Here is a 27,844-nt window from a genome sequence, read left to right as displayed (position 1 = left end):
CATCTTTTCTGGGGATGGGGACCCCACCCTGCCTAGGGACAGTCCCCCAATAGGGCACCTAAAAATAAAAAATAAACTAATAAAAAAAACTACTGATACCAGGGGTGGAACTACAGGGTTCACAAAGGTCATACATGTGACCACGCCCTGGAGTTCCACCGCCGGACTCGGAGGGAAGGGCCCTGGCTGGGGTTCAGGGGGGCCCTTCATGGTTTCTTGCATCGGGGCCCTGAAGGTTCTAGTTACGCCACTGGGTTTAATAATGCGTCTGCTAACACCAGTGCTGGGGTTTAATAATGTGTCCGCTGACACCAGTGCTGGGTTTAATAATGTGTCCGCTAACACCAGTGCTGGGGTTTAATAATGCATCTGCTGACACCAGTGCTGGGGGTTAATAATGCATCCAATGACACCGGTGCTGGGGTTTAATAATGCGTCCACTGACACCAGTGATGGGGTTTAATAATGCATCCGCTGACACCAGTGCTGAGGGTTAATAATGCGTCTGCTAACACCAATGCTGGGGTTTAATAATGCGTCTGCTAACACTAGTGCTAGGGTTTAATATTGCATTCGCTAACACCAGTGCTGGGGTTTAATAAAACATCCCCTGACACCAGTGCTGGGGGTTAATAATGCATCCACTGACACCAGTGCTGGGGGTTAATAATGAATCCGCTGACACCAGTGATGGGGGTTAATAATGCATCCACTGACACCAGTGCTGTTGTTTTTGAAGTTTGCATGCAGCCCCCATGAAAACTTGTCTTGTGACCCTCAGGTAATTTGAGTTTGAGACCCCTGCTAAAGCAAACAATGGTTAACAATAAAACACAATAAAAATATGAGATTAACTCAATAAAACAACATTTTTTTAACTGAAATCTATACCAAAAAAGCGAAAAAATATATATGCATATTTTTTTAAACTGTGGATGAGAAATCTCTTCCTGCAGCACCGCAGGCACAGATGTACGTATTCTGAGAGCAACACCATGCTGCTGTCAGAATAAACAGATCAGTGCTGGAGCTGATTGGTGTTCCTGCAAAGTAAATTACACCGGTTAAAGCATAACTCCACTTTTGTTGAGGAAAAAAACATCTCCCTCTGGGTGATCTGTGTACATTGCAGGGATTATAACAATCTTTGTTGTGGATTCCTACCTTTTGTTATTCTGAAGAAATCCCTGTGTGTTTGTCTGTGCCTCTGTTCCGAGTGAGTCTAATGGGAGTGGTTTCATAATTAACTGTCAGGTGTGCAAATGCAGAGCACTAATGAGGAAAGCTGCTGGCCCTGCATCCCTTTAGACATGTTCCTATTGAAACTATCTCTCCAAAAGATGACATTTTTGTTTCAGGGGATGCCTGAAATCTGACTTATATCTTAGGGCAGACTTCTGGGAAAATTGGTGAGCCAATCACACAAGCAGGAAATTATGTTTCTGGGGAGTGGTCAGTACACACTCTGTGTACAGAACAACTCCAGGTTGCCATATATTCTCAGAACATTACATTGGCTGCAGATTGAAGAGGAAAGGTCATTTTTAATAACATTCAATTACAATATGATTAGTGTCACAATTATATGTGCTACCGTGTTTCCCCGAAAGTAAGACAGTGTCTTACTTTCTTTTTATCCCCAAAAGCCCCACTATGTCTTACTTTCGGGGTATGTCTTATATTGGAAAAAAATTGTCGAATTTTTTGTTTTAACCATAAAATTAACATTTATTAACAACCTGAACAGTATTGTATTCACCACAAAACAGTTTTATAAAAGGAAGTGCCAAGAATATCTTGTTACAACATTGCATAACATGTAAAACAATGAAAAATGGTAAGAACGAACAGTGGAATACTGGAAGATAAAACAGATTTATGTGTGATACAGTACCACCTGCTGTATTTAATCCAGTGTGACACCTGCTGATACCCACTGGGTTACATACAGCAGATGATACCCCAGTATGCCAGTGTGTATGTTTTACTGATGTATGATTAATACTGTGTGCATTACCGTATTTTAAGCAGGAGGCGGCAGTGACAAGTGCAGGGGACGGCGCGGTGATGTATGGAGAGGGGGACGGCTCAGGCGTGGGCAGGAGGCGGCGCTCATTAAGATCAGAGGGAAATGGCAGACGCGGCGACGTATGGAGAGGGGGACGGTGCAGACGTGGGCAGGAGGCGGCGCGCAGCTAGATGAGAGGGAGGCGGCAATACCCCCGTGTTTCCCCGAAAGTAAGACATATGTCTTACTTTCGGGGTACGGCTTATATTAGCCGACCCCTCTGAAACTCCCGATACGTCTTACAATCGGGGGTGTCTTACTATCGGGGAAACAGGGTATATTATTTCCACCGAATATATAAGTTCTCCCAGCAGGCCAAGGGATTCAAGAAAACCCCTGCCCATTGGCTGAGATACCCCATAACCTGACCTTGGGTTGCCCTTCTCATATCTAGTACCACCAAGTGCCGGACCACCTAGGGGTAGAAGAGAAAAGTGCAACAAGGCCAAACTTAGGGAGAAATCAATAGATCTCTAACAATCAACCAGGATAACTACTCCTGGCAAGTAAATTTGTAAGGCACAACCCTGACTAAACTCCAGGGTGCTACACAAATAAAACTTACCTGCTAGTGCTAGAAGAGATCAGGCCTGATTCTGCCAACACTGCGGTTATGTGTGCAATGTATCAGAGGTGCCGGTGATCTACTGACACTGCACTTGGGGGGGCAGAAGGGCTGATCCTGCTAACACTGTGTTATTAGGGACACTATACTAAAGGGGGACACTAATATAGTTCTGTTCATGATCAGGATATTGATCCATACAGACACTATACTAGTAATGGCGGTGATCAGGATATTGATCCATACAGACACTATACTAGTAATGGCGGTGATCAGGATATTGATCCATACAGATACTAATATAGTTCTGTTCATGATCAGGATATTGATCCATACAGACACTATACTAGTAATGGTGGTGATCAGGATATTGATCCATACAGACACTATACTAGTAATGGTGGTGATCAGGATATTGATCCATACAGACACTATACTAGTAATGGTGGCGATCAGGATATTGATCCATACAGACACTATACTAGTAATGGCGGTGATCAGGATATTGATCCATACAGACACTATACTAGTAATGTTGGTGATCAGGATATTGATCCATACAGACACTATACTAGTAATGGCGGTGATCAGGATATTGATCCATACAGACACTATACTAGTAATGGTGGTGATCAGGATCCTATAGCGTGAGTGCGATAGTGTGCGGACAATCTAATGCTAGCTGACCCTGGCACTATCTGATGTAACAAGTGACCCTAATACAGCGATTGGTGAAAAATACTGTACACTGATGCTGTACTAATGGCACTGGTTGGGTGACAGGGGGGGATCAAAGGGTGAATGAGGGCAATCAATGGGGTTAAATGTGCCAATCTAAGGTGTGTGGGTGTAAAGTGTGGTGATTATACTCACAGTGTGGTGTTCTCTCCTCTTCCTGAACAGAAAAGGACTCGGGAAGAGAAGAAATCACAAGATAGCTCCCCGTGTTTACAAAATAAAACACAGGAGTGATTTGTCATTGGCTGCAGGTGATCAGCAGGGTACGGGGCAAAATCATTGGCTGGGACCTGCTGACAAACTTGTCCTACAGCCAATGACAGTGGAGGTTGCTGGGTGTGTGCGTGCATGGGTGCAGACCCGGAAGAAAGCCATGACATAAAAGTACATTACCAGACCTGTATGAGCCGCCCATCCATTGTATTTTTACAACACTTTATCCATGTCTTTGGTGATCTCTGATCTCCTTATCAACTGTTTCTTCCATGATGAAGATCAGCCATGGAGTATATCTGAGGTGTATATCAGGGTGTGCTTCTTCCCCACATGAGAGCTGTGATATCCAGCAACATTCATATAGAAGACATTTCCCGCACTCAAGGCACTAATACACCTCGAGGGTTGTGTGGGATCCCTGATGTACAGGAAGATAGGACTTCAGTGAGGAACAATTCCCTCACTCGGGACAGGACTATGGCTTCTCCCCTGTGTGAGATCTCTGATGTGTGTAAAGATGGGACTTTCTTGAAAAACATTTCCCGCACTCAGGACAGGAATATGGCTTCTCCCCCGTGTGTGATCTCTGATGTCTGGACAGAGTGGACATTTGTGAAAAACACTTCCCGCACTCAGGACAGAAATACGGCTTCTCACCCGTATGAGATCTCTGATGTGTGTAAAGATGGGACTTTGTTGAAAACCATTTCTCGCACTCAGGACAGGAATATGACTTCTCCCCGGTGTGAGATCTCTGATGTCTGGACAGAGTGGACATTTGTGAAAAACACTTCCCGCACTCAGGACAGGAATATGGCTTCTCACCCGTATGAGATCTCTGATGTGTGTGAAGACTGGACTTCCGTGAAAAACATTTCCCGCACTCAAAACAGGAATACAGCTTCTCCCCCGTGTGAGAACTCTGATGTTTGGAAAGATCGGACTTCTGTAAAAAACATTTCCCGCACTCAGAACAGGAATGTGGCTTCTCCCCAGTGTGAGATCTCTGATGTGAGTAAAGATTGGATTTCACTGAAAAACATTTCCCACACTCAGGACAGGAATACGGCTTCTCCCCCGTGTGAGATCTCTGATGTATGGAAAGACTGGATTTATGTGAAAAACATTTCCCGCACTCAGGACAGGAATATGGTTTCTCCCCCGTGTGAGATTTCTGATGTATGGAAAGATTGGACTTATGTGAAAAACATTTCCCACACTCAGGACAGGAATGCGGTTTCTGTCCTGTGTGAGAACTCTGATGTGTGTAAAGACTGGACTTCTCTGAAAAACATTTCCCGCACACAGGACAGGAATACGGCTTCTCCCCTGTGTGAAATCTCTGATGTTTGTAAAGACTGGACTTCACTGAAAAACATTTCCCGCACTCAGGGCAGGAATATGGCTTCTCTCCTGTGTGAGATCTTATATGCACAATAAGTTTGGATTTACAAGGGAAACACTTCCCGCACTCAGTACAGGAAAGCCTCTTCTCTGTTGGAAGGACGGCCCCGTCCCGCACAGTCTGAGGTTCCTCAGGATAAGAGGAATACGATGGTCCATCTGCACTGTGTGGTGCCGGATGGACATTTGAGGTAGTCGGGTTTTCTCCTGGACTATACTGTGTGATGTCCTCATCTTCTACTTTACAGTCTGGAGACAAAGTGAGACAATCCTCTGAGGTTTTCCTCATCTCCCGTCCATCTACTAAAATAGAAATACAAAGATTATTACTAGACATGAGCTGATTGGAGCACAGCAGGAACCAATCAAATCATTAGATATAAAATTAAACTGATCTACTTGTACTGAAAGTGGCCTCCCCAATAAGATACAATACCGCCACCTGCGCCAAAAAAACTATAATTTAAATAAAATCAGTGAAAAAAACAGCTGCTACTTTCGTGAAACAACATATAAAACCAGGTAAATTATACCTAAAATGTGTACTGCAAATTATATTTAGGATATAATTAAGTAGCGCTAAATGCAATTTAAAACGTGATCTATATAAATAAATGAATATAACACCCAGTGATGCTGTGCTATATAATAGAAAAGTCCATTGATAGATGTGCAAGGAAATCAATAAGAAATGAATATTCATCAAGTCCTTCAATCTTCAATCTAGGGATCATTTGGAGTGACGAAACATGTTGGGGCCGTGTCCACACGGACACTGATTTCATTGACATTAGACGTCACTGGTCACTGGAGTGGTTCGAAGTTGGTCGGAGTGGTTTGGAGTTAGTCAGAGTGGTTCGAAGTTGTTTGGAGCGGTTCGAAGTTGGTCAGCCATCTGCAGGAGTTTGTGAGTGTTGTCTGTGTGCCTTGAGCGCAGTATACACCTGTATCTACCTATATAGCTATATTGCCCTTCTGTAATTGAGCCATCAGCCTTCTGCAGGAGTTTGTGAGTGTTGTCTGTGTGCCTTGAGCGCAGTACACACCTGTATCTACCTATATTGCTCTTCTCTAAGCGAGCTATCTGCCATCTGCAGGAGTTAGTTGGTGTTGTGTGCCTCCAGCACAGCACAGTATACACCGGTATCTACCCTTTAATTCCTGTTGTTCTATAATAAAGGCATCCGCAGGAGTTAGTGGGTGTTGTGTGCATCCAGCACAATATACACTACCCAATTGCTGGTTTTCCCATCTCCCTTCAGGCCATTACCATGTCTGGAAGGCCAAAAAGGAGAGGCAGACAGGCACGAGCCAATAAAAGAGGGCAAGCAGGCTCTGTGTCTAGAGACAACAGTGCTGGTCGTGGACATGGTGCATCGTCATCATCAGCACGTGGCCATGGGACAGCCTTGTCCTTATTTTTGGCACCTGGACCTGTTGAGCCCCATTATGCCGAAGACTTGGTAGAGTGGATGACCAAGCCCTCTTCATCCTCCTCATCCTCTCTCACCCAGGCTCAGGGTACTAGCAAAGCAGCTGCCAACGCATCGTCTTCCCTCGTCTCAATGTCATCATCAGTGACTCCTTCCCTAGACCCACCACGTCCTCCTGAGGAGTCCCCTGAACTCTTTGAGCACACTGTTGGGTACATGCTCCAGGAGGATGCCCAGTGTTTTGTAGGCTCTGATGATGATACTCAGCTAGAGGAAGGCAGTAGCGTGAGCACAGAGAGAGGGGATGCTCAAGAAGGACAGCAATCTGGCAGTCATGTTCCACAAGCTGCAGCATACTGCCAGGTTTTCTCCAGCGATGAAGAGGGGGGATGATGAGGGCACTGACTCCACGTGGGTGCCTGGTAGGAGAGAGGAGGAGGAGGAGGAGGCACATGTCCAACGAGGCAGGATGCCCTCCGGGGGCCAGCTTAGGGGCAGCACACCGACTGAATCACACCGCAGAGCTCCGCCTGTGCAGGGCGCTGCCTCTGAGTGTTATTCTAAAAGTTCTTTGGTGTGGGCCTTTTTTGAGACGAGTGCATCAGATCGCACCGCTGCTATTTGCAACATATGTCTCAAGCGTATCTCGTGTGGCCAAAACATCAGCCGCTTGGGCACCACATGCTTGGCCAGACATATGTAGACCTGCCATGCAGCTCGTTGGCAAGCTTACCTCAAAGACCCACACCAAAGAACAAAGCGGACTTCTCCTTGCTCCTCATCAACTGGCATCTCCAACCCCACTAGACCTTCAGTCCTCTCTGAAACCTGCACTGAGAGGAATGATGGTGTAGAATTAGGTGTGTCACAGCCAAGTGCTTGCGGGCACTCCGCTAGCAGTACACCCACGTCCGATTGTAGCAGCCAAATTTCCCTGTCCCAGCTGCTGGACCGTAGAAAGAAGTTCACTCCCAGCCATCCACATGCCCAGCGGTTGAATGCTAGCTTGGCTAAATTGCTAGCACTTCAACTTCTACCTTTCTCAATTGGTAGACTCGGCCAAGGAGGAGAAGGAGGATGATTATGTCAGCATGGAGGTGGAGCCTGGCACTCAGCATCAGCAGTCTTGTAGGGATGATTTACAGTCCCAAGAAACCCGTGGACTTGTACGTGGCTGGGAGGAGGTAGCTGCGGATCATGTTGTCCTTAGTGACCCAGAGGACTCCGGACCGAATGCCTCAGCTAACCTACGTTACATGGCCTCCCTGATCCTGCAAAGCCTGCAGAAGGACCCTCGTATTCTTCGCATCAAGGAGAGGAACCATTACTGGCTGGCCACTCTCCTTGATCCACGGTACAAGGGTAAGGTTGCGGATCTTATCTTGCCGTCGCAGAGGGAGCAGAGGATGAGACATCTCCGGGAGGCCTGCAGAAAGGTCTGTGCAACGCGTTCCCAGAGACTGGGAGGTTACAAACTCCTGGTCCTGGACAACGTGTTACTGAGGCATCGGTAAGAAGGAGCGGTAGAGAAGGTGGCCGTCTGACCGATGCGTTCAGACAATTTTTTAGTTCGCAGCCCCAAGGTATGATCGGTTCCAGCAACCATCGCCAGCGTCTGATTTACATGGTGCAGGAATACCTAGGGGCAAGGTCAGACTTGGACACCTTTCCCACCGAAAATCCTCTGGCTTACTGGGTCTTGAGGATGGATCACTGGCCAGAGCTTGCACAGTATGCAATGGAGCTACTGGCCTGTCCTGCATCCAGCGTTCTTTCGGAACGCACCTTCAGTGCTTCTGGTGGCTTTGTTACCAATCACAGGATGCGCCTGTCCACCGACTCGGTTGATCGACTGACTTTCATAAAGATGAATCAGTCTTGGATCACCACCAGCTACCAAGCACCTGAAGCTGATGTAACCAAATATTTTTTTTTGAAAATATCACATCCCTTCAAGACTGCCTATGCTGATGCTGAGTGACTGTCCTGTTATGTTGATTGTCTATCCTCTTCCTCCTCCGCTGATATCTTGGAAGAACATTTTTGGTTCTGGGTGATGCCACCAGCCCAATTTTTCAGCCCCTGTTTAACAGGGGCGTTTAATTACAATTTTTGATGCAATGCTTTGCAGCAACGCTCATTCCTGCACTACAACTTGAGTATACGGGAGAGGTTGCAGTGTCGTGGCACCAGCACCAGTGCCTAAGACCCAATTTTTCAGCCCCTGTTTAACAGGGGCATGTAATTACAATTCTTGATATAATATTTCACAGGAGGGCTCGTTCCTGTGCCCACCGAGAGTAACTGTGAGGACTTATAGTGTTGTGGCACCTCCACCACAACCACCAAAGCCCCTATTTTCCTACCACTGTTCAACAATGTAATTTAATTACAATTCTTGATATAATTGTTCACAGCAGGGCGCTCCAGCTCCTACCAAGAGTCACTTTGAGGGCTTACAGTGTTGTGGCAAAACCAACACCTTAGGCCCACATTTCTGCAGAGCATATAGGGCAGGCCCCTACTTTCAAACATCCAGCTTACAAATGTCTCCTACTTGTAAACGGAAGGAGACAACAGGAAGTGAGATGAAAAAAGACAGACGGCAAAAAAATTATACAGGGGTGATAACCCTTCCCTATGTTTTCCAAAAAGCTTAAAAATAGATTTTTTGACTGGAGCTACACTTTAAAAATGTACCAGTTCAAAATTACAAACAGATTCAACTTAACACAACAAACCTACACAGTCCCTGTCTTGTTTGCACCACCTGTATACTGCTGTTCTGAGTATATAGGGCCTGGGGGCCCCACGCCTTTCCTTTTTTTAATATGGGTACGGGGTTCCCCTTAATATCCCTACTAGACCCAAAGGGGCTGGTAATAGGCAGGGGGGGCTACACATGCCATTTTTCTCAATGATTTTCATCCATATTGCAGGAACCAGATATTACATTAAAACCGCAAGCAGTTTTAAATGACTTTTTTTCCGTTTAATGTCATTTTGTGCAGGGACTGTTCTAAACACAGGAAACACGTGGCACTTCACAGGCATACTACAGACACCCCCCAGGCACCATATTTAAAGGAATATTTCACTTTTTTTTTTTCACTTTAATTGTCATTAAAATCAGTGCTCCTGAAAAAACGGCTGTTTTTAAAAACATTTTAGGCATTGATACATGTCCCCTGGGGCAGGAGCCAGGTCCCCAAACCCTTTTTAGGACAACATCTTGCATATTAGCCGTTAACATTAGCACTTTTTATTTCGAACGTTTGAGTACCATAGACTTCAATGGGGTTCTAAAATTCGTATGGATTTTCGGTCCGTTCGGCTCATCCCTAGTCAGGAGCATGTAATGTACAATATACATTATATAGTGTAAGGACCAATCAGTGAGCAGTATGGGTTGAGGAATGTATTTAGTGTTAATGACCCACCTGTGCTGATCTCTGTAGGAGTGTCCTCCTCTATAAATGTCCCCGTTATTCCATCCTCCTCCATAGACTGCTGATCATCCCTCACATACCTCTCTTCTTCTTCTGATTTCACCTCAAATTCTATATCCATTGGATCTCCACTCTAAACCAAGAAAATGAGAGAGAATATCATCCATAAACAATAGGATTCATTATTGTGAAATCACATAAAAATCCACACATTAGTTCTACAAGTCCATGTTCTAGATGCTCTGTCCCACCAACCTTGCAATAGTGGGGGATGGTGTGATCTTCCTGTGTGGAATCCCGGGAATACAGAGCATGAGGATATCTCTCTTGTGGGTTCCTGGTATTAGATGGCTCTATCACTCCATACTCCTCATCCTCCTCTTTATACTCTTCTTTAACATCAATATTATCATCCCCGAGGTTTCCACTCTGAATATATAATAAAACATTCATTGTAACAATCATGCTGTGTATAAATCAGAACTACCAATAATTGTCAATCATCTACCTGATGATGGTGGGGGATGGTGTGACCTTCCTGTGTGGAATCCCGGGAATACAGAGGACGGGGACATCTCTCTGGTGGGTTTCTGTAGCTGGGTGACTCCACCATGGTGTCCTGGTACAGATCTTTGTGTTCTTTTAGAAACTCTGACTCCTCCATCACCCCAACCTCATCATCCTCCTCTTTTATCTCTTCTTTAACTTCAACTTTAGAATCTCTCAGGTTTCCACTGTGAATATATAATAAAAATGACATCAATGGTAACAATGCAGATAATGTACAGATCCTAATGATACTATCAGTGATTGTTCCTCATCTACCTGATGATGGTGGGGGATGGTGTGATCTTCCTGTGTGGAATCCCGGGAATACAGAGGACGGGGACATCTCTCTGGTGGGATCCCATTACTGGATCCATCTGTAGGAAACACACACACTGACTGAATACATTGTTTCTATGTGATTATCAGATGATGGGGGATCTAGGTGGAGCCTCCGTACTGCTCTCTCCTTTACAATAAAGTCTCCTCTTACCCGGTGATGTGAGGGGCGGCTGATTGTCCATCATGACGTCCTTGTAGAGATCCTTGTGTCCTTCTAAATACTCCCACTCCTCCATGGAGAAATAGACAGTGACATCCTGACACCTTATAGGAACCTGACACACACAATGATACAGTCACCATCCAGACACATCCCTTGTCTGTTACTGGATAATGTCCCAGAATTCCCAGAATCCTCCTCACCTCTCCTCCATCATCTCTCTGGTGACTTCTAGAATCTTCTTTGTATTTCTCTATTCTATCAGGGAGGGAGGTGGAGGCAATGTGATGGTCATGTGATCTCCAGACTTCACAGGAGAAAAACTCTAGATCTGAACACAAATAGTAAAATTAAATGATATTCCCAGAATCCTCCTCACCTCACCATTCAGGTCTCCATTTTATTAAAGCCCCACTTCAGATTGAGATATGATTTACCCCACAGGACCCCCACACTATGCAGGATAAAAGCTTGTAGCAGGTATTCTGATGTCATTACATACAATGCAGGACCAACAGTCCCACTTTGCTAGTGAGGATGCCAAGAGCTCAGAGACAAATGAGAATATTGCTCAGCCAATGGGAGATGATCTCAGCATGACTTACATAATGAAGGAGATGAGGGGGAGGGGAGGAAGTCACTTATGGTGACCATAGAGACATGGAAATTCAGCTGGTTCAGCAGGGATCGGTCACATTTCCATCCATGTGTGGTCACTGCCAGATAAAAGTCACTCCATCAGCGGCTGCAGCCAAGAGCTTAGTCACTGATCTGTGTATTCTGAGAGCGGAGGAGCGCCCCCCATTGTCAGAATACAATAGTGCAGTGGGGAGGATTCCCCCATCCCCCTCTAATGTGTGGATGGGGGAATCACTTTTGTTTTTTCCTCTCATCCCGCTGGCTGAACGATAAAACTGAACCATGTAGGTCCAGATTTGGAAGGAAGATATATTCATCATCAACTGATCCCCCTGAAAGGGTTAATCTAGGTTTCCACACTATATATATATATATACCTCTCCCATCCTCTGGAACTCGCTACCTCAACCTCTCCGGCTATCCCCTACTCTTGCTACCTTCAGGCGATCCCTGAAAACTCATCTCTTCAGGGAAGCCGATCACGTCTCCAACTGATCTTTTATCACTTCCATCAGCTCATTCCCCACAGTTACAACCTTTTGTACCACCTGCCCCACCCTATTAGATTGTAAGCTCTTCTGAGCAGGGCCCTCTTAATTCTCTTGCATTTTATTGTATTATAACTGTATTGTCTCCCTTTTATATTGTAAAGTGCTGCGTAAACCGTTGGCGCTATATAAATCCTGTATAATAATATATGTGTGTATCATCATCTGCTGGAGATAAAAGACATCGCAGTGACTATGGAGGAAGAGGGCGGACATGATGGGGGTGTGATGAACGAAGAGTGCAGAGAGAGAGCACACAGAGACAAATCACCAGGAACCCGACACGTGGGGCATTTATTGGGGACTCGGGGTACAGGCAGGAGGAGCATTAGTCCACAGAACACACAATAGATACAGCAATGAAGAGCGATCCTCGGGGCGGTAATATGGGACAGATAAGGGTTGTTATTTTAACGGGACAAACAGAAGGCACAGAAATGAAGGGTGCTCCTCAGGACAGCAAAGGGGTGATAGTCCACAGGGCAGAGCAGAGTTGGCACATAGGGTAGCAAGACACAGTACAATGAAAAATTCCACCGGATAACAATGTAACACCACACAGGTAGTCCACGTAGGATGGCCAGGGAAATGGGCCCGACTCAGGGACAGAGATCCAGGTCCAAAAAAGGGCAGAGATCAGGGCGTGATGGGTTAAGTATAGGAAATGGCAGATATCCAGGTCAACAGGGGTAGGGGCTGGTAGTTGAAGCAGGGCAGGCAGGGTGAAGTCCATGGGCCCTTGGAGGGGGTTGGGAGGGTCTGAGCACAGCTCAGCAGCACAGACAATACAGAACTATATGTCCAGGGTGCAGAGAGCAGCACCCAGTCCATACTGACCCATCAGACTCAGCAGTTCTAAGCACCTTCCAGTGAGGTCTGCAGCCATCAGCTCCTCTCTGTGTCCATCATGGAAGGCGACTCTCACCAGACTGACCCCCTTCTTTGTGTTGTGAATTCAGCCAGAGACCTCCCCTCAGATTCAGGTGGTGCCGAGGTGTCTGGCTCTATCCTGACACAATATACAATCATTTATGTGCTTCTTACTGAGGGAGCCTCATGTCCTCCCCCTGTGGGGACCCCGGAACTCACACTCCCCATTATACCGATACACTGACTGCGTTATACATTGTATCCCGATTAGAGATTGTCCATTTTATAAAACTAAATACAAACATCTAATACTTCTGACCTTCATTATAGGGGTTACTGGGTGTAAATAGAAAATACGATCTTATTACCTCCTCTGCTACTTTTCCAGCAACGTCTTCTCTCTACTTCCTTCTGACTCACCTCTCACCCGGAACTTCCTGTCTGTATCTGACATCACTTCCTGTCTTCCATAGAGACTTCCTGTCTGGGTAGAAGTGAGATCACCACCTTGTGGAGCTCAGAGGAACTGCAGAAACGTCTGGTAATGTGAACACGAGCTTGTGCTGTATGTGTATGTACTGTATATCCTTATAGATGGGTCATCTCCACTCCCACCAAGGGGGATAGAAATATATTACTGCTCGGGGGGAGACATTTTGGCCCCTTTGATTTTGCAGTAAAATTGATGTCAGATTTAGTCATGTAGAACATCTGTTCTATGGATACAAAGAACCCCAGCCGAGAGTAAAGGGTGGAAATGGCTCCTGATCCCCAGATTTGAGCAATTATGTCACCAATATAAATAGAATAAAACCCGCGATATGTGTAACAACTCAAATACCTACAGAAATAACTTATACCGGACTGCTGCTGTAACAAAGGTAAGTGTTCCCTTTATCAACTAGAAGAGCATTATGTGTCACAGCGCTGTCCTATTTTGTGTGCACATAAATCATCACAAATACACTAAAATATGTGGAGACCTTCATATATAAAGTGCTAGGGGCTCGAATAATATTCTCTGCAGGTCTACTGCTTCCACTTTACGCCTACTTCACTGATCTTATGGTGTTTATCAACAAATGAAGTAAACTGATCCATGTGCAAATTCATATACAACATAAAGTGCTAAGGATGCTGTTCCCTGCAGATCCACTGCTTCCACTTTGCACCTAATTCTTTAATCTCATAATGTTTGCTGCTATATTAAAGTAGAAACCTGTGAAAAAAATAATGTAATCATACAAGTGGTGACAGGTTTTCATTTAAACCAGGATATTATTCTACCTTCTTCTCCCCAGAGCCTCAATTTAGGGAAGAGAAGGCACTACATTCCCTCGATGTAGTAAGAGTGATCAGAGTCTATTTAAAGGCGACCGCTCAGGTTCGCAAAACAGATGTTTTGTTTGTTCTGCCCGAAGGTCCAAAAATGGGACAGGCAGCGCCAAAGTCCACGATTTCCAAATGTATTCGTCAAGTGATTGGTCAAGCTTACGGCTTAAAAAAGAAAATTCCTCCTTTTTATGTTAAAGCGCACTCATCCAGGGCGGTTAGTGCCTCTTGGGCGGGGCATCATCAGGCCTCTATGGCTCAGATCTGTAAGGCAGCGACTTGGTCTTCAGTTCATATGTAGCGCCGGCTCCTGAAGAGCACGCACTATGTGTTTTTTCCTATTTAACATTCCTAAAGCCACAGTTTTAGGGTTAATTATGCCAAATTACGGTCTCAGTACCAGTCTAGCTGGATTGCACTGGGTTCTGCTTGGCCACAGGTGGCGCTGTCGCCACTGGCAAGTGTGAGAACGCAGTTTAGCTAGTCGCATTGAGTGCCATTCTTTCTCGGAACCAGCCCAGTGGGAGTGTCATCTTGCTGTGCATTTTGGGGGAGGATACTTAATGTACTGACATCACGTGCTTCTGGGTTCTGGTCCAGAAGATCTTTCTGTCTGTTTGGTCCTGGTCCTCCTGACCAGCCCCCATGGCCCTCATGGCCTGAGGTGCGAATCCATCCAATTCCAAGTCTCGGGTCTGGCTAGTCTGAGGCAAAGTAACTGGGAGGAGGATTCAAAGGTGGTCCGGTGCCATCTCATCTGTGGAGAGGCCCAGCAACTGGAGAAGCAACCAGGGGAGGACTCTTCGGGAGAAGGCCACGCATAAGGCTGGCTCCTCAGAAAGAGCCTGGAGGCTCAGTTGAAAGACACCAAGTGAATCTAAACAAATATGGTATCGCCGGACCGGCTGAGAGATACTGGTACCGTATGATGACTCTCTAAAGTTACCTAAATCCTTCAGTTACATTCAAGTCTGTGGCAGAGACTTTATTCACAAGTGTTCTACATGCAAGTCTGTGGCAGAGGCTTTATTCACAAGTGTTCTACATGCAAGTCTGTGGCAGAGACTTTATTCACAAGTGTTCTACATCCAAGTCTGTGGCAGAGACTTTGCTTTACTCAAACACTCTATCGGCTGCTAGGTCTAGTGAGAGGAGGTCTATCCGGTAGCTGTGAGAATCCAGTTGTGAGCGGTAATTCTCTGGATTTCTATAGTGAGAGACTTCCTATTTTATGCAGTTCCAAGAGTACCTGATCTTCCTACCCAACCCTCTATCTTCATTGAGAGACTCTTCTGTCTACTTGTTGTCAAATAAATATCCTAAAAGTGGATTCAGTGTCAGTTTCTGCAGTTCTTTGGTCCATCTACCTCGGGAAACCCCTAGATGTACACGAGGTCAAGAAGGTAACGGTAATCCCAATTAAACCAGCCACTCCTTCGGGGGTCAGTGCTACAAATACATTTACCAGATTTTATCAAATAGATATTAAAGGTCATGAGGATATTGCCTTTGGGGTGCAGTGTACTGCAGGCTGCAGTATGAGTCCTCTGGCCTCCTGTTTTTTGTTCTGTCCCCCCCCTTTAGTTGCCATTGCTATGGGACATCCCACATAATAAGTACTATGGCTCTGTGTCCCCTGATGTAAGAAAAGAAAACAGGATTTTTACACAGCTTACCTGTAAAATCCTTTTCTTTGATGTACATCAGGGGACACAGAGGTCCCTCCCTTCTTGGTATACATTTATATTGCTTGGCTACAAAACTGAGGTACTCCCAGTAGTGGGCGGGGTTATATAGGGAGTGCATTTTTTAATTTGGGGCGTGCCAGTGTCCATCACCTATCAGTGGCCCTATAACCCACATAGTAAGTACTATGGCCCTGTGTCCCCTGATGTACATCAAAGAAAAGGATTTTACAGGTAAGCTGCTTTAAAAATCCTGTTTTTATTGTTTTGTCACCAGAGCGGTACAGCATTATCATATGTCTGGTGTGGTGGTGATCAGTGATACTGACTGGTGTCAGTATGTAAAAAAAAATAAAAAATATATATATATATATATATATATATATATATATATAAATTATAATGATTTATTTACTTTTTTTACATAGTGATACGTGTAGTGTTAACATATTGACCCTGTACTACTCTGGGGAGGTGATCGGGATTTTTTTTTTGATGATTACTGTTATAACCATCCGTTTTTATGAATGACACAGGGTGTACTACTGTGCTAGCAGTGATTGGTCACAGCTATCATATGGTACAGATGTGATATGCCCTGTATGTACCATGTGATCACTGTGACCAATCACAGAGATATTCACAATAGTACACAATGAATAGCTATGAATAAAGCCATTCTTTGTGTACAACTAATAATAATAATAATAATAATAATAATAATAATAAATGTTATTTATAACACACTTTCCATCAAAAGATCCCAAAGTGCTACATGGTTACAATCAAAACAAGCAAATAACATAAATCAAAAACATTTACTAAAAAGAAAAGTCTTTAATCCTTTTTTAAAAGTATCAGTAGACTGAGAAACCCTCAAACTATCAGGCAAAGCATTCCACAGACTTGGGGCCGCAGCACAAATAGCCCCATCTCCCAACTGTCATGTGAGCGCTGTGATTGTTTCTTACTTTTTTGTCTTATATTTGAACTTCTTTGATAGCTCTGTAAGATATTGGACAGGGGTGGTTACTATGAGACATTTCTTGGAGCTGCAGTTCTGCTGAACTCCACAAGGTGGTGATCTCATTAATATTTAGACAGGAAGTTTCTATGGAATACAGACAGGAAGTGAGGTCAGTTACAGACAGGAAGTGATGTCAGTTACAGACAGGAAGTAATCTGGAATACAGACAAGATGTTCCGTGTGGCAGGAAAGAGAGGAGGTAATAAGATCTTATTTTCTATTTACACACACCGGGCTCACCTCCGCCGATCACTTCCAGCAGCGCCCAGTGAGGCTCTTTGTTCTCGGTGACCCCAAACATGACACATTGCAGCCACTGAGATTCCCAAGAAATGACAAAGACTGAGATGAGGTGCATGAATGGGGGAGGGGGTCTGTACTGGGGTGCCAGTCAGAGGGGGGTTATGGGCAGGGGTGGCAGAGAGATGAGATGAGGAGGATGGATAGGAATGGGTGGGACAAATGAAGGGGCAGTAATATGGGCAGCCCTGGAAGGGGCACGTTGGGGGGGGGGGGGGGGGCAGAGGGCTGGACAGAAACTCCAGAGAGCAGCTGGCAGAGGTAGGAGAGGAGTTGGAGATGTGCAGAGAGTTGATTCTGCCCCTCCCCCCACATATCTCAAGGGCCCCACACACACCGAGGACCCCCACACCTCATACAGGCACTCGCCAGGCTCCGGGCGCTGCAGCTGGCATCAGTGACGGGTCCCTCAGAGCCGGAACAGGGCGCAGAGTCCATCCAGTATGGAGAACTTGGAGCTTGTGTCTGGGGGAGGAGTTGGCTGATGTTGGGGGGCGCTGTGCCCGTGTTGGGAGCAGATCAGACACAGCAAGGGGGCTCTGCAAAGGCTGAATGTGCTGCACACTCTGTTCTCAGCAATCCTAATTGGCGATCACCAGGGGAGCCTCCCCTGATCCTGGGACCCTTTACTCCGGGAGAAAGACCCTTTCCTGCTGTCTCAGTGATCCCCCCCACCCCCGCTAGTTAGCGTAATACCATTGTCGCAGGTGTGACCTTTGCGACCGTAATAGTTCTGCCACTGGTTCTGAGTAAACTAGAGGAGCTGAGGGGTCCCTGAGGCGGTAGTGGGACTAAACGTCTCTGGGAGCCTCTAAAGAGTTGACTTCATCTGAAGGGCTCTGGGACCACTGAGGAGGAAGTGCAGATGAAGGACTTTGGGGGCCTCCTAGGAAGTAAAAGCACTGAACAACTCTGAGAGGTTAGTGGGGCTGAAGGGCTGTGGGGGCTCTGAAGGGGGTAGTCAGGCTGTAAGGCTCTGAGGTAAGAGGGGGCTTCAGGGCTCATAGGGGCTCTTGGTCTCTGATGGTCCTCCCACCCCACCTGCACTTACTTTTCTGACCTTCTTAAAGAGCTCCTGCCAGAAAATGAAGGAATATAACAAAAAGGGGGATGGAAGGGAACCAAAACATTGTGGTACATAAGGTGCCCACCGGTATTGTACCGCACACTTGTATTAAGCGGGAACATAAAGAAAAATGTGCTCTGTGTCAGAGAGACGACTCAGTGCAAAGTGTCACATGAAGAAATCCTGGGAAATAATACCCGACTAATAGGGATAAATAAATTGATTAGCGAATGATTTGATAAATTATTAATTTAATTTATTGAAAAAGGATCAATTGTTAAAATGACAGTAATTCCACACTTTATACTAAGAAAAGACAAAAGGTCTGGGGACAAAGACACACATAAGACAACGACAAGACACCACCAACAAAATTCATCAAATAGCTCTATAAATATAATAGACAGTAAAAGAACATCACCACCAAGCCTAATACATTATAAATTGTATACAGAGACAACGGCCGTTGCAGAATTGAGGTTAATAATGTAAGCAATGTGACATTGCATATAACAGTCCGTGGTAGAAATTGTAGAGTAAAAGGACAAAATGAGTCCAGGGGATTGGAGAAAAGGGGGAGATGAAAACAGGGAGCCGTCTGCAGATATACAAAGTCCAAGAAGCTGTAGATGATGATAACAAGCTGTGTATCCTTTAGACTGAACGTAATCCAAATCAGCAGCTGATTGATCAATAAGGCTGTAGTGATTAATCGGAGCGATTCCACTGAACCAAAATCAATGATCAGAGGTCGGAGCCGGACAATAGTAAAGTTCTAAGTGGAAATAAGACAATAGTTCAGTCACACAGGACTTGATGATGAAAAGAGACCGTTATATGCGATGTCATATTCCTTCCATTATTATCCTCCATTCTGTAACCGCCGTTGTCTCCGTATACAATTTATCATTTATTAATCATTTATCAAATCATTGGCTGATCGATTTATTTATATCTATTAGTCCGGAATTATTTCCCAGGATTTCCTCATGTGACACTTTGCACTGAGTCGTCTCTCTGACATTTCTCTTCAGTAAGTGAAGGAAGCTTCACCTCACCATATCACTGGTCAAGAAGAATGTTCCACAACACAAAATACACCAAGACTAAGAGAACAAACCCCTCCCCCTGTTGTTCTCCTCCTACCCACACTGAATTGCTATTGGAGAGTACAGAACAGACTCCACCCCCACAGTTCTGTACTCCACCATCAGAATCCTCCTGCTATCCAATCAGATCCCTTCTCTTACCGCAGAGAGTGACATCACTCCGATCAGTCAGCAGGATGCCGGAGATTGGAGCCTTGCAGCCGGAGTTCTGGCAATTATCCTGATTAGCCGACAACTCCGACCAAAAGTCAGCAAGTTCCCCTTCCTGGACACCATGATGACCCGACATTGTCCTCACAGCACTGCCTCAGAGCAAACAAGTCAAAGGAAGGATCGTATTTATCATTCCTTGTCTGCAGATCTAAAACTGATCAAAACCAGTTCAGAAACCAAACAAACCCAACAGAGAGAAGAGAATTTCTGATCTGGCAGAACAAGAGGGTCCCAGGAGGCCAAAAAAATAAAAAATCAGACGCTAAACAGTCCAAACTAAATGTGTCTCCATGGGGGGGTGGGGTAGTTCTTATATGTATAGAAACCCTCCTATTAACCCCCTCACAGCCACATCTTATTATTATTAATATTATTATCCCCTCACAATTACTGCGACCACCTTCCCACTCTATCCTCAACTCCCTAACCCACATCCTCAACCTCTCCCTCTCCTCCGGCAACTTTCCTTCCCCGCTCAAACATGCACTGGTTACTCCCATACTCAAAAAAACCCATCACTAGACCCCACCTGTTTGAATAACTTAAGACCCATCTCCCTGCTTCCGTTTGCCTCCAAGCTCATCGAACAACTTTTCCATGACCGAATGAGTCGCTACCTCATGGACCACAACCTTCTCCACCCCCTACAGTCCGGCTTCCGCCCACAACATTCTACTGAAACTGCCCTACTAAAACTCACCAATGACCTACTAACACCAATGGGCATTACTCCATACTCATACTCTTAGACCTCTCTGCTGCCTTTGACACAGTTGACCACCTGCTCCTCCTCAGCAAACTCCACTCCCTTGGCCTCTGCGATTCTGCTTTATCCTGGTTCTCCTCCTACCTATCTCAGCGCACTTCCAGTGTCACTTACAACTCCATCTCCTTCACTCCTCTTCCTCTTTCTGTTGGGGTACCCCAAGGTTCTGTCCTTGGGTCCCTCCTATTCTCTCTATACCTCTTCCCTGGGCCAGTTGATAACCTCCAATACCACCTCTAAGCCGACGACACCCAGATCTATCTCTCCACTCCTCAACTCACCCCCTCCATCTCCTCACAGATCTCCAACTCCATACAAAAAAAAATGATTAAAATTCATAAAATAAAACACATTAGTTTTTTTTTTTTTTAACTTGCCTCTAAATGGCTGTTGCTAGGGGTCCCTTGTAGTCTGCCTCCTTCAGTGCCTGGACTGGTGACATCACTTCCCCTCGGCACAGGAAGGGCTCAGCTCTGCCCCTCCCTCCTGTCAGTCATTTGGGACATGTGACAGGTCCCAGATGACTGCGCGGCAAATCGCATGCGCAGTGGGTGTCTGGCTGTGAAGCCACAGCCAGGTGCCCATAGTTGCAATTCCGGTGACACCGATCGGAGGGGGGACGAGCGGGGCTTCGTTCCCCCGCATTGCTGGACCCTGGAACAGGTAAGTGTCCGATTATTAAAAGTCAGCAGCTGCAGTATTTGTAGCTGCTGACTTTTAATTCTTTTTTTTTTAAGGGGAACTCCTCTTGAATGACATATCGGTATGGATGTCACACCACTTTCTCAAATGCAATCTTTCTAAAACTGAGCTGATATTTCCTCCTTCACAGCCCCCCCCCCCCCCCCCGTGATTTCATCATTAATATCACCAACACAACCATTGGTCCCCCCACACATGGCAGGGTCCTGGGTGTAATCCTTGACTCTGACCTCTCCTTCTCCCCACATCCAATCACTGGCTAAATCCTGCCGCCTTCACCTCCGCAACATCTCCAGAATTTAACCTTCCTGACTAATGACACCAAAAAGCAACTCGTTCACTCCTCGATTATTTCCCACCTTGACTACGGCAACTCTCTCCTTATTGGCCTACCCTTACACAGGCTCCTCCCCCCTTCAGTCTATTATGAATGCTGCTGCTGCTAGACTAATACACCCCACTAATCGATCCTTGACTACTTCCCCTCTCTGCCAATCCCTTCACTGGCTTCCCCTCCCCCACCGTATAAAATTCAAAATGCTAACCACAACATGCAAGGCCCTTCACAACATCCCCCCCTCCCCCCATCTACATCACCAACGTCATCTGCAGATATCATCCTCTCCACTCCTCCCAGGACCTCCTGCTCTCTAGCTCCCTTGTTACCTCTTCCCATGCTCGCCTTCAGGACTTCTCCAGACCCTCTCCCATCCTCTGGAACTTCCGGCCCCAGTATATCCGATCAGCCCCTACCCTCTCCACCTTTAGGAGTTCCTTGAAATTTCATTTATTCAGGGAAGCCTATCCCACACCCACCCAACTGTCCCCGAGCCGTCCCCATCAAATCATTCTCTGCAGCTATTACATTTTGTACCACCACCCCCTCCCTTTAGAATGTAACCTCTACGAGCCGGGCCCTCCTGTACCTTCTGTATTGTACTGTAATTGTGTTGTCCCTCCTATACATTGTAAAGCGCTGCGTAAACTGTTGGCGCTATATAAATCTTGAATAATAATAATATTATTGTGTGACCAACACCATCCAAATAATTCTTACTTTCATTTCTTAAAGTTATCCGTCTACAAGGAGACCTGTATAGATCAAATGATGTCACCAATGAGGATGGAGGAGGACCAGAGTCACATGACTGAGAAGATACTAAACCTCACCCTGGAGATCATCTACCTGCTGACCGGAGAGGTGAGGAGGATTCTGGGAGGTCACATGACATCACTCTTATCTCTATTATATAAAACACAGACCTGACCGGAGAGGTGAGGAGGATTCTGGGAGGTCACATGACATCACTCTTATCTCTATTAATAAAACACAGACCTGACCGGAGAGGTGAGGAGGATTCTGGGAGGTCACATGACATCACTCTTATCTCTATTAATAAAACACAGACCTGACCGGAGAGGTGAGGAGGATTCTGGGAGGTCACATGACATCACTCTTATCTCTATTAATAAAACTCAGACCTGACCGGAGAGGTGAGGAGGATTCTGGGAGGTCACATGACATCACTCTGTTGTGCTTTTAAGGACATTTTCCCGCACAGTATTTCCTAAGTAATTTTTAACGAAGATATTTTTAAGATACAGAATCAGTCTATATGACACAGTCTATATATGTGAAACTTATTCACGGAGACGAGTGATCATACAAAATAGCTACATTTATTGGTTGACAGAAAACAAATATTTACATGAAATATTAAAATACAGATTACATTACTTGATCATTTTGACAATTTCTGGGAACACCCTCAAACTGGGCGTAGTAGTACCTTGGACACAATTATCACCATTATCATTTCTCGGTAGAATCAATAACCTTTTGATAATTGACAATTAAACAGAATGTCTGTATTTCACACATCCAACCGTTACTATACTGCAGGTAAGTAAGTGGTTAACAATGTGAAATAAATTAGACATTTGTTTGTCAATAAAATTGGCATCTATGCAAAAAGAAATGTAAGAAAAATTTAATTTAGAGAAAAATCTAAAAGGCGGTTATTGATTCGGGAGAAGTATTTCAATAATAGGATATTCAAAAACATCAATATTTAAGAGAACATAAAATAGATGATAAACATATATTTACCCATTTCCAATATGGCTATTAGTGTGGAGTATTAGTTACCAGGAATTTTAAGATGGCTGCCGTGGCTTCAACATTCCAAGGAGCAGGGATCTTCATGAATGTAAAATGTGTATTCATGCATGTCTTCCAGTGTCCCTTCTCAGGGGGGGTCCCTAAGCTTCCCCCTGACTCTCTCCCCCCAGCTCTCCTTCGAGCTTTTCTTTTTCTTTTTTCCATCTTTCTAGTTTCTTAAATATCCTTTTAAACAAAAGGATCATAAAATTATACTAAGTTCTGCCCAGAGGGTATGTGTTCCCTCCTCATTGGCCGACAGACTTAATGGTTAGCTTTCCCGGGAGTCTCGTGATTTTAAGGTAATAGCACCTTCCACCACCAGGTGTCTCACCTATGTTTGGTGTTTTATTTCTTTAAGTGAATATTTTTCTAATTCTGTAATATGTGTTCGTTATTTATATGTTCTAACGAATATATTCGAGTGTTCAAGAATTATGGCATAATGTAGAATACGCTTTAACATAAATTTCCAATAATCACTTGCATAATTGGTGATATATATGCATATCACTGTATATCTGTTAATCTTTAGTCCGTTTAGAAAGGACACAGGTTAGATATATCACAAACAATATCACATACAATTATTATCTATATGGATCCATGTATAATTTGGGTATCCAATCAATATTTGTTTATCTAAACATAGGTTAAATTCTTATACAATTATAATCATGATTATATGTTTTTCATAATACTAATTTGTTGCTAAAACACTTCTACTTATAATCACACTTTCATATATAATTCTTTATGACAAAGTTCTTTAGATCATTAGATACTAAATTTATAATCTCAGTTGTGACCTATGTATAAATTGAATGGCTTAGAAAAATATAGATGATACTGGTAGATGAATCTTACAGCATGTTTTGGGATGAACTCTGAGCTTCCAATAAATGATTAAATGGGTTAGCTGTGTCCTTCAATATGTTTTTGGATGAGGCGTCAGCTATTTGCACGGTTGTATATTGTCCAAATAGTCTTTTACTTACGTACAATGGGGTTCTCTAGTTAAGGGTTATTTCCATGTGATAAATACTTATGCAAGTTTGGCCTTCTCACTCTAACCAACAAAATAAGTAAACAGCTTTTTATTTGGTGACAGAAGATACCATTGTTTCAGCGAGTTTCTGTCCCAATGCATGCTTGTAAAAGTTTTCAATAGTTAATGTAGTGATCATGTATTTTGTGTTCTTCAAGAGGGTAATAGTTCAATGATAGCAACATTGTAGATCATCTGTTCCTAAGGCCTAAACAATCTCACCTCTTTGACAGTAAATATGAATGTATTATTATTATTTTTTTCTTAATGAATTCACAACAAAGCCCCCCTTGTGAAGTGTTCAAATGCCGGAAGTCGTTTGAAAGACTTCACCAATGCAACAGTTTGAAGAACTATGGCTTCGCTTGGGCCTTGTAAGTTGAGTTGTGACGATGGATCCGGATTATGGATATATATAATTAAGAGGTATAGACACTTGCCGATGAGTGTAACTCTTTGAAAAACAAAATGGGTTTGTGATCGATGTGTGCATCTCAGGACCGTCATCCGTTGATTGGCAGGAAATGGACCATTCCGGGCACCTTTAGTCCTGGCCGTCCTGGTGGGTTCCGTCCCTGTAGACTGGCCATCAGTGGTGTCCCTGGATCCCCCATACGGTTCCTTCTCTGGATGTTCACACATGTTGGACTCTCGGTTCTGTTGACCGGCTCATGGACATCTTAGTCCTGTAAATGAAAATGGATTCCATGAGAAAAGATATATAAGTTTTTTTTTACATGATCTGTGTTCGAGATCTCAGTGTCAAGCTGGTATCCTGGGCTTCCTCAGAGCCCTCCTCTTTCCCATTATGTTATCAGTCCTTTAACTAAACACTCTGGAAATCAAGACAATGTATGACACATTGGCTATGGGAGACCAAGCTCCAGGGCTCATTATCATGAGGCCATTTATTAATATCTGTGGATACCAGACAATTCTGACTGACTTATGTTCTTCAGAACCATTTTTTTTTTTAGCTTAATTGTAGCGGTTCTGGAATAATAACAATTAACAACATTTCAGTTTGACATGTGACACTTACTGTCAGTAACAAAATATTTGACATCATAGTCAACCTTCTACTTGGGAGGAATAAAACAGATAAAATCTTCCCCCTTTGGGGTGTCAATACAACTCATTTGAGGCAATCAAACTACCTTATACGGGTGACTCCTCATCTTTTACAAAAATATCAAACCATTTAGGCCTCTTGATATTTATGTCTTTAGGATTCGGTCTTCCTCTGGAATTACCGTCTTCGGGACTTCTTGAAATTGGGCTGTTTGGAGCGACCTGTTTATGTCAGAGGAATGAAGTGACCACTGAAAAATAGGAGAATAGTTAATATCTAACAACCACAATCCCTTGGTAGGGATTTCAGGATCCTCATTACTGTAACCTGGGGAAAAACATGATGTTAGAACCTCTGCTTCCTATATCTTTATTCAGTGCATTCCTCTGATTTATTTTAACATAGGCGCTTAAAAGGCTCTGTGGCCCTTTGGCTGGCCACAGGATTTGCCCCTTGAAGAAGTGTTCTTCACGTTCCGTATAGCAATGAAATCATGTAACATATCCATAATTTTGTCTATTTTGGTTTCCGTATTGCTTACAGGCTGATCAGAATTGGTTCGTGGGACCCGGTTTCTGTACTTTCTGGGGACTACTGGCTCAGTTTTATCAGACATATCCACATCAGAAACATTGTCTTGATTCTGGGATAGTTGTCTGGGCCTTAGTTGTTCCCTATTGTTCTGGGGATTTTGGGGTGTCTTACCCTGTAATTTCTCCCTATTTACCCGTGTAGGCCCCCGAAGTCCATTACACCGGTAAAGGTGAGGGTGTCTACCCTTAGTTTTAAATCTGACCCGTTGGAGATATACCCTATAGTTTCTCCTAAACCTTGGGTCTGGATCCTTTGGATGAGACTCCTGAGGTGGTCTTTTAACTCCCCCTCTAAAGGGTGGTCTCTGCTCCCCCCTTCTGATGGGTGGGGACATTGGTTTCCCGCTGGGGAGACTCGGTACCATCTCTCTGACTATATCAGCGTATCTCTTTCTCTTGGTTTTGGGCTGTAATGATTGAGGAGATACATAAAATTCATCCACAAATTTCATTATAGGGCTTTCAGGCCTTCCATTGTTTTCACCAGTTTGTTGGATAGAGTACAAATTGTTACTCTCTTTTACCAAAGACTCCAGTGAACACCCCCCTTTGTAGTCTTTCGCCAAATTCACTTTTATGTGGGTAGGCGGGGCCTCGAAGAACATGGGTTCAAACTCAAGTTCATTATAACTTGGCTCCTTTTCTGCTAAGTGGACAGCACCCTTGAGCACAGCCATAACTTCGGTGGGGCTTTGATCACTGGTGCGTGTGATATTGTGTATATCCACTCTATCTGCGTTAAGATTTTTATGTGGGACAAATCCTAGATGACAGATGTTTTTAATTGTTTGCCAGGCAGTACCCCACAGACTTATTACAGCTTCGCAGAATGGACGTAGTTTGGGTTCAAATACCCACGGTAAGAAATTAATCCTAGATTGGTCATCATTTAGGCCTAAAACTGATAAAGCATTTTCATATTTTTCAATGTGGTCAATAATGTGCATGGATCCCTCTTCCTTAAACACCGGGACAGCATCTTTTAAAAATTGTATTATTTCTGAGGCGTCCTGTTTAGGGGTGCCTGTATTTTTCTCTGATCCCAAAGAAAACTGATTAGGCATACCTTCATGTGGTGGTTCAATTTTTACCCCCCTTTGCTCTACAGATGGCTTGGGGTAGAATATAGTTTCTTTTTCTAATTCTTTTTCATTATGTAACTCCCAAATTTTAGGTTGAGAGTCAGATTTTGGAGTATTGTCAGACTCTATACTTTCAGGTTTAAGCATCTGAGCATTATCCTGAGGCATAAACTCCCCTTGTTCTTTTAATTCTTCTGGTTGCTTAATTAGGGATTCCTGTCCTGACCTAAGCTGATTTGTTTCTTCTTTTAAATTTCCACTGCATATTACTCGGCAACTTTCGTCAGGAGACTCGTTTTCCTGCAGAAAATTTTCCTTCTCCTCTCTTGTATTGTTTATTATTTCTTTATTTAATTGATAACATTTGTACAGCATTATTATTGTATTATTGTGCATCTGTTCTGCTTTACTTAGGGTTTCCTGTAAGAACCTCTCCTTCTCTCTTGATTGTTTATACTTTTTATTTAATTGGTGATATTCGTCCCGCATTATTACATCATTTTGTAACTGTTCTGTTTCATATTTCACCATTGTCACTATAGCCTCATCAAAATAATCTGCCTTGTCTTTAATCTCCTTTAGCTTTTTTGTGAGCTCACATTCCCCTCCTATTAACTGGGACTGGGATTCTAAGATATCACTCTCTAGTTGGGTATATTGACGTTTAAACTCACTATAAAGATACATCAGGTTAGTGCTTGATTCAAAAT

At 44.1% G+C, this 27,844-nt stretch overlaps 2 protein-coding genes across 5 annotated transcripts in view; both read right to left on the bottom strand.

Moving 5' to 3' along the window:
• Window positions 1-3,178: 3,178 nt before the first annotated feature.
• The window catches only part of LOC143989591 (uncharacterized), a 129,394-nt gene continuing 104,728 nt past the window's right edge, over window positions 3,179-27,844 (bottom strand). For all 4 annotated transcript variants that reach the window (XM_077489797.1, XM_077489794.1, XM_077489796.1 and 1 more), the window contains one exon: window positions 3,179-5,294. In XM_077489797.1, coding sequence (XP_077345923.1) covers window positions 4,063-5,294 — 1,232 coding nt within the window. In that variant the 3' untranslated portion in view covers window positions 3,179-4,062. The remainder of the gene's footprint in view (window positions 5,295-27,844) is intronic.
• On the bottom strand, window positions 8,796-13,547 carry LOC143990369 (uncharacterized). Its single transcript, XM_077490397.1, has 6 exons — window positions 13,347-13,547; window positions 11,125-11,252; window positions 10,913-11,036; window positions 10,699-10,796; window positions 10,129-10,302; window positions 8,796-10,006 (listed from the first exon to the last, which is right to left on the bottom strand). Exons 3-6 carry the CDS (start codon window positions 10,995-10,997, stop codon window positions 9,797-9,799), a joined length of 567 nt encoding a protein of 188 aa, XP_077346523.1. The 5' UTR covers window positions 10,998-11,036; window positions 11,125-11,252; window positions 13,347-13,547; the 3' UTR covers window positions 8,796-9,796.

Source organism: Lithobates pipiens, unplaced genomic scaffold (assembly GCF_037356315.1).
Source record: "Lithobates pipiens isolate NorthernLeopardFrog02 unplaced genomic scaffold, aLitPip1_a1.2 Scaffold_18, whole genome shotgun sequence".
Lineage (NCBI taxonomy): Eukaryota > Metazoa > Chordata > Amphibia > Anura > Ranidae > Lithobates > Lithobates pipiens.
Note: the sequence above shows the minus strand (reverse complement) of the source record. Positions and strands in the feature narration are given on the sequence as shown.

Coding starts and splice junctions, on each gene's coding strand:
- LOC143990369 (XM_077490397.1), bottom strand. CDS start 10,997: ATGGAGGAGTGGGAGTATTTAGAAGGACACAAGGATCTCTACAAGGAC. Junction 10,303..10,698: donor CCATCCCCCACCATCATCAG/GTAGATGAGGAA, acceptor TTATATATTCAG/AGTGGAAACCTCGGGGATGA. Junction 10,007..10,128: donor CCATCCCCCACTATTGCAAG/GTTGGTGGGACA, acceptor TTCTTGGTTTAG/AGTGGAGATCCAATGGATAT.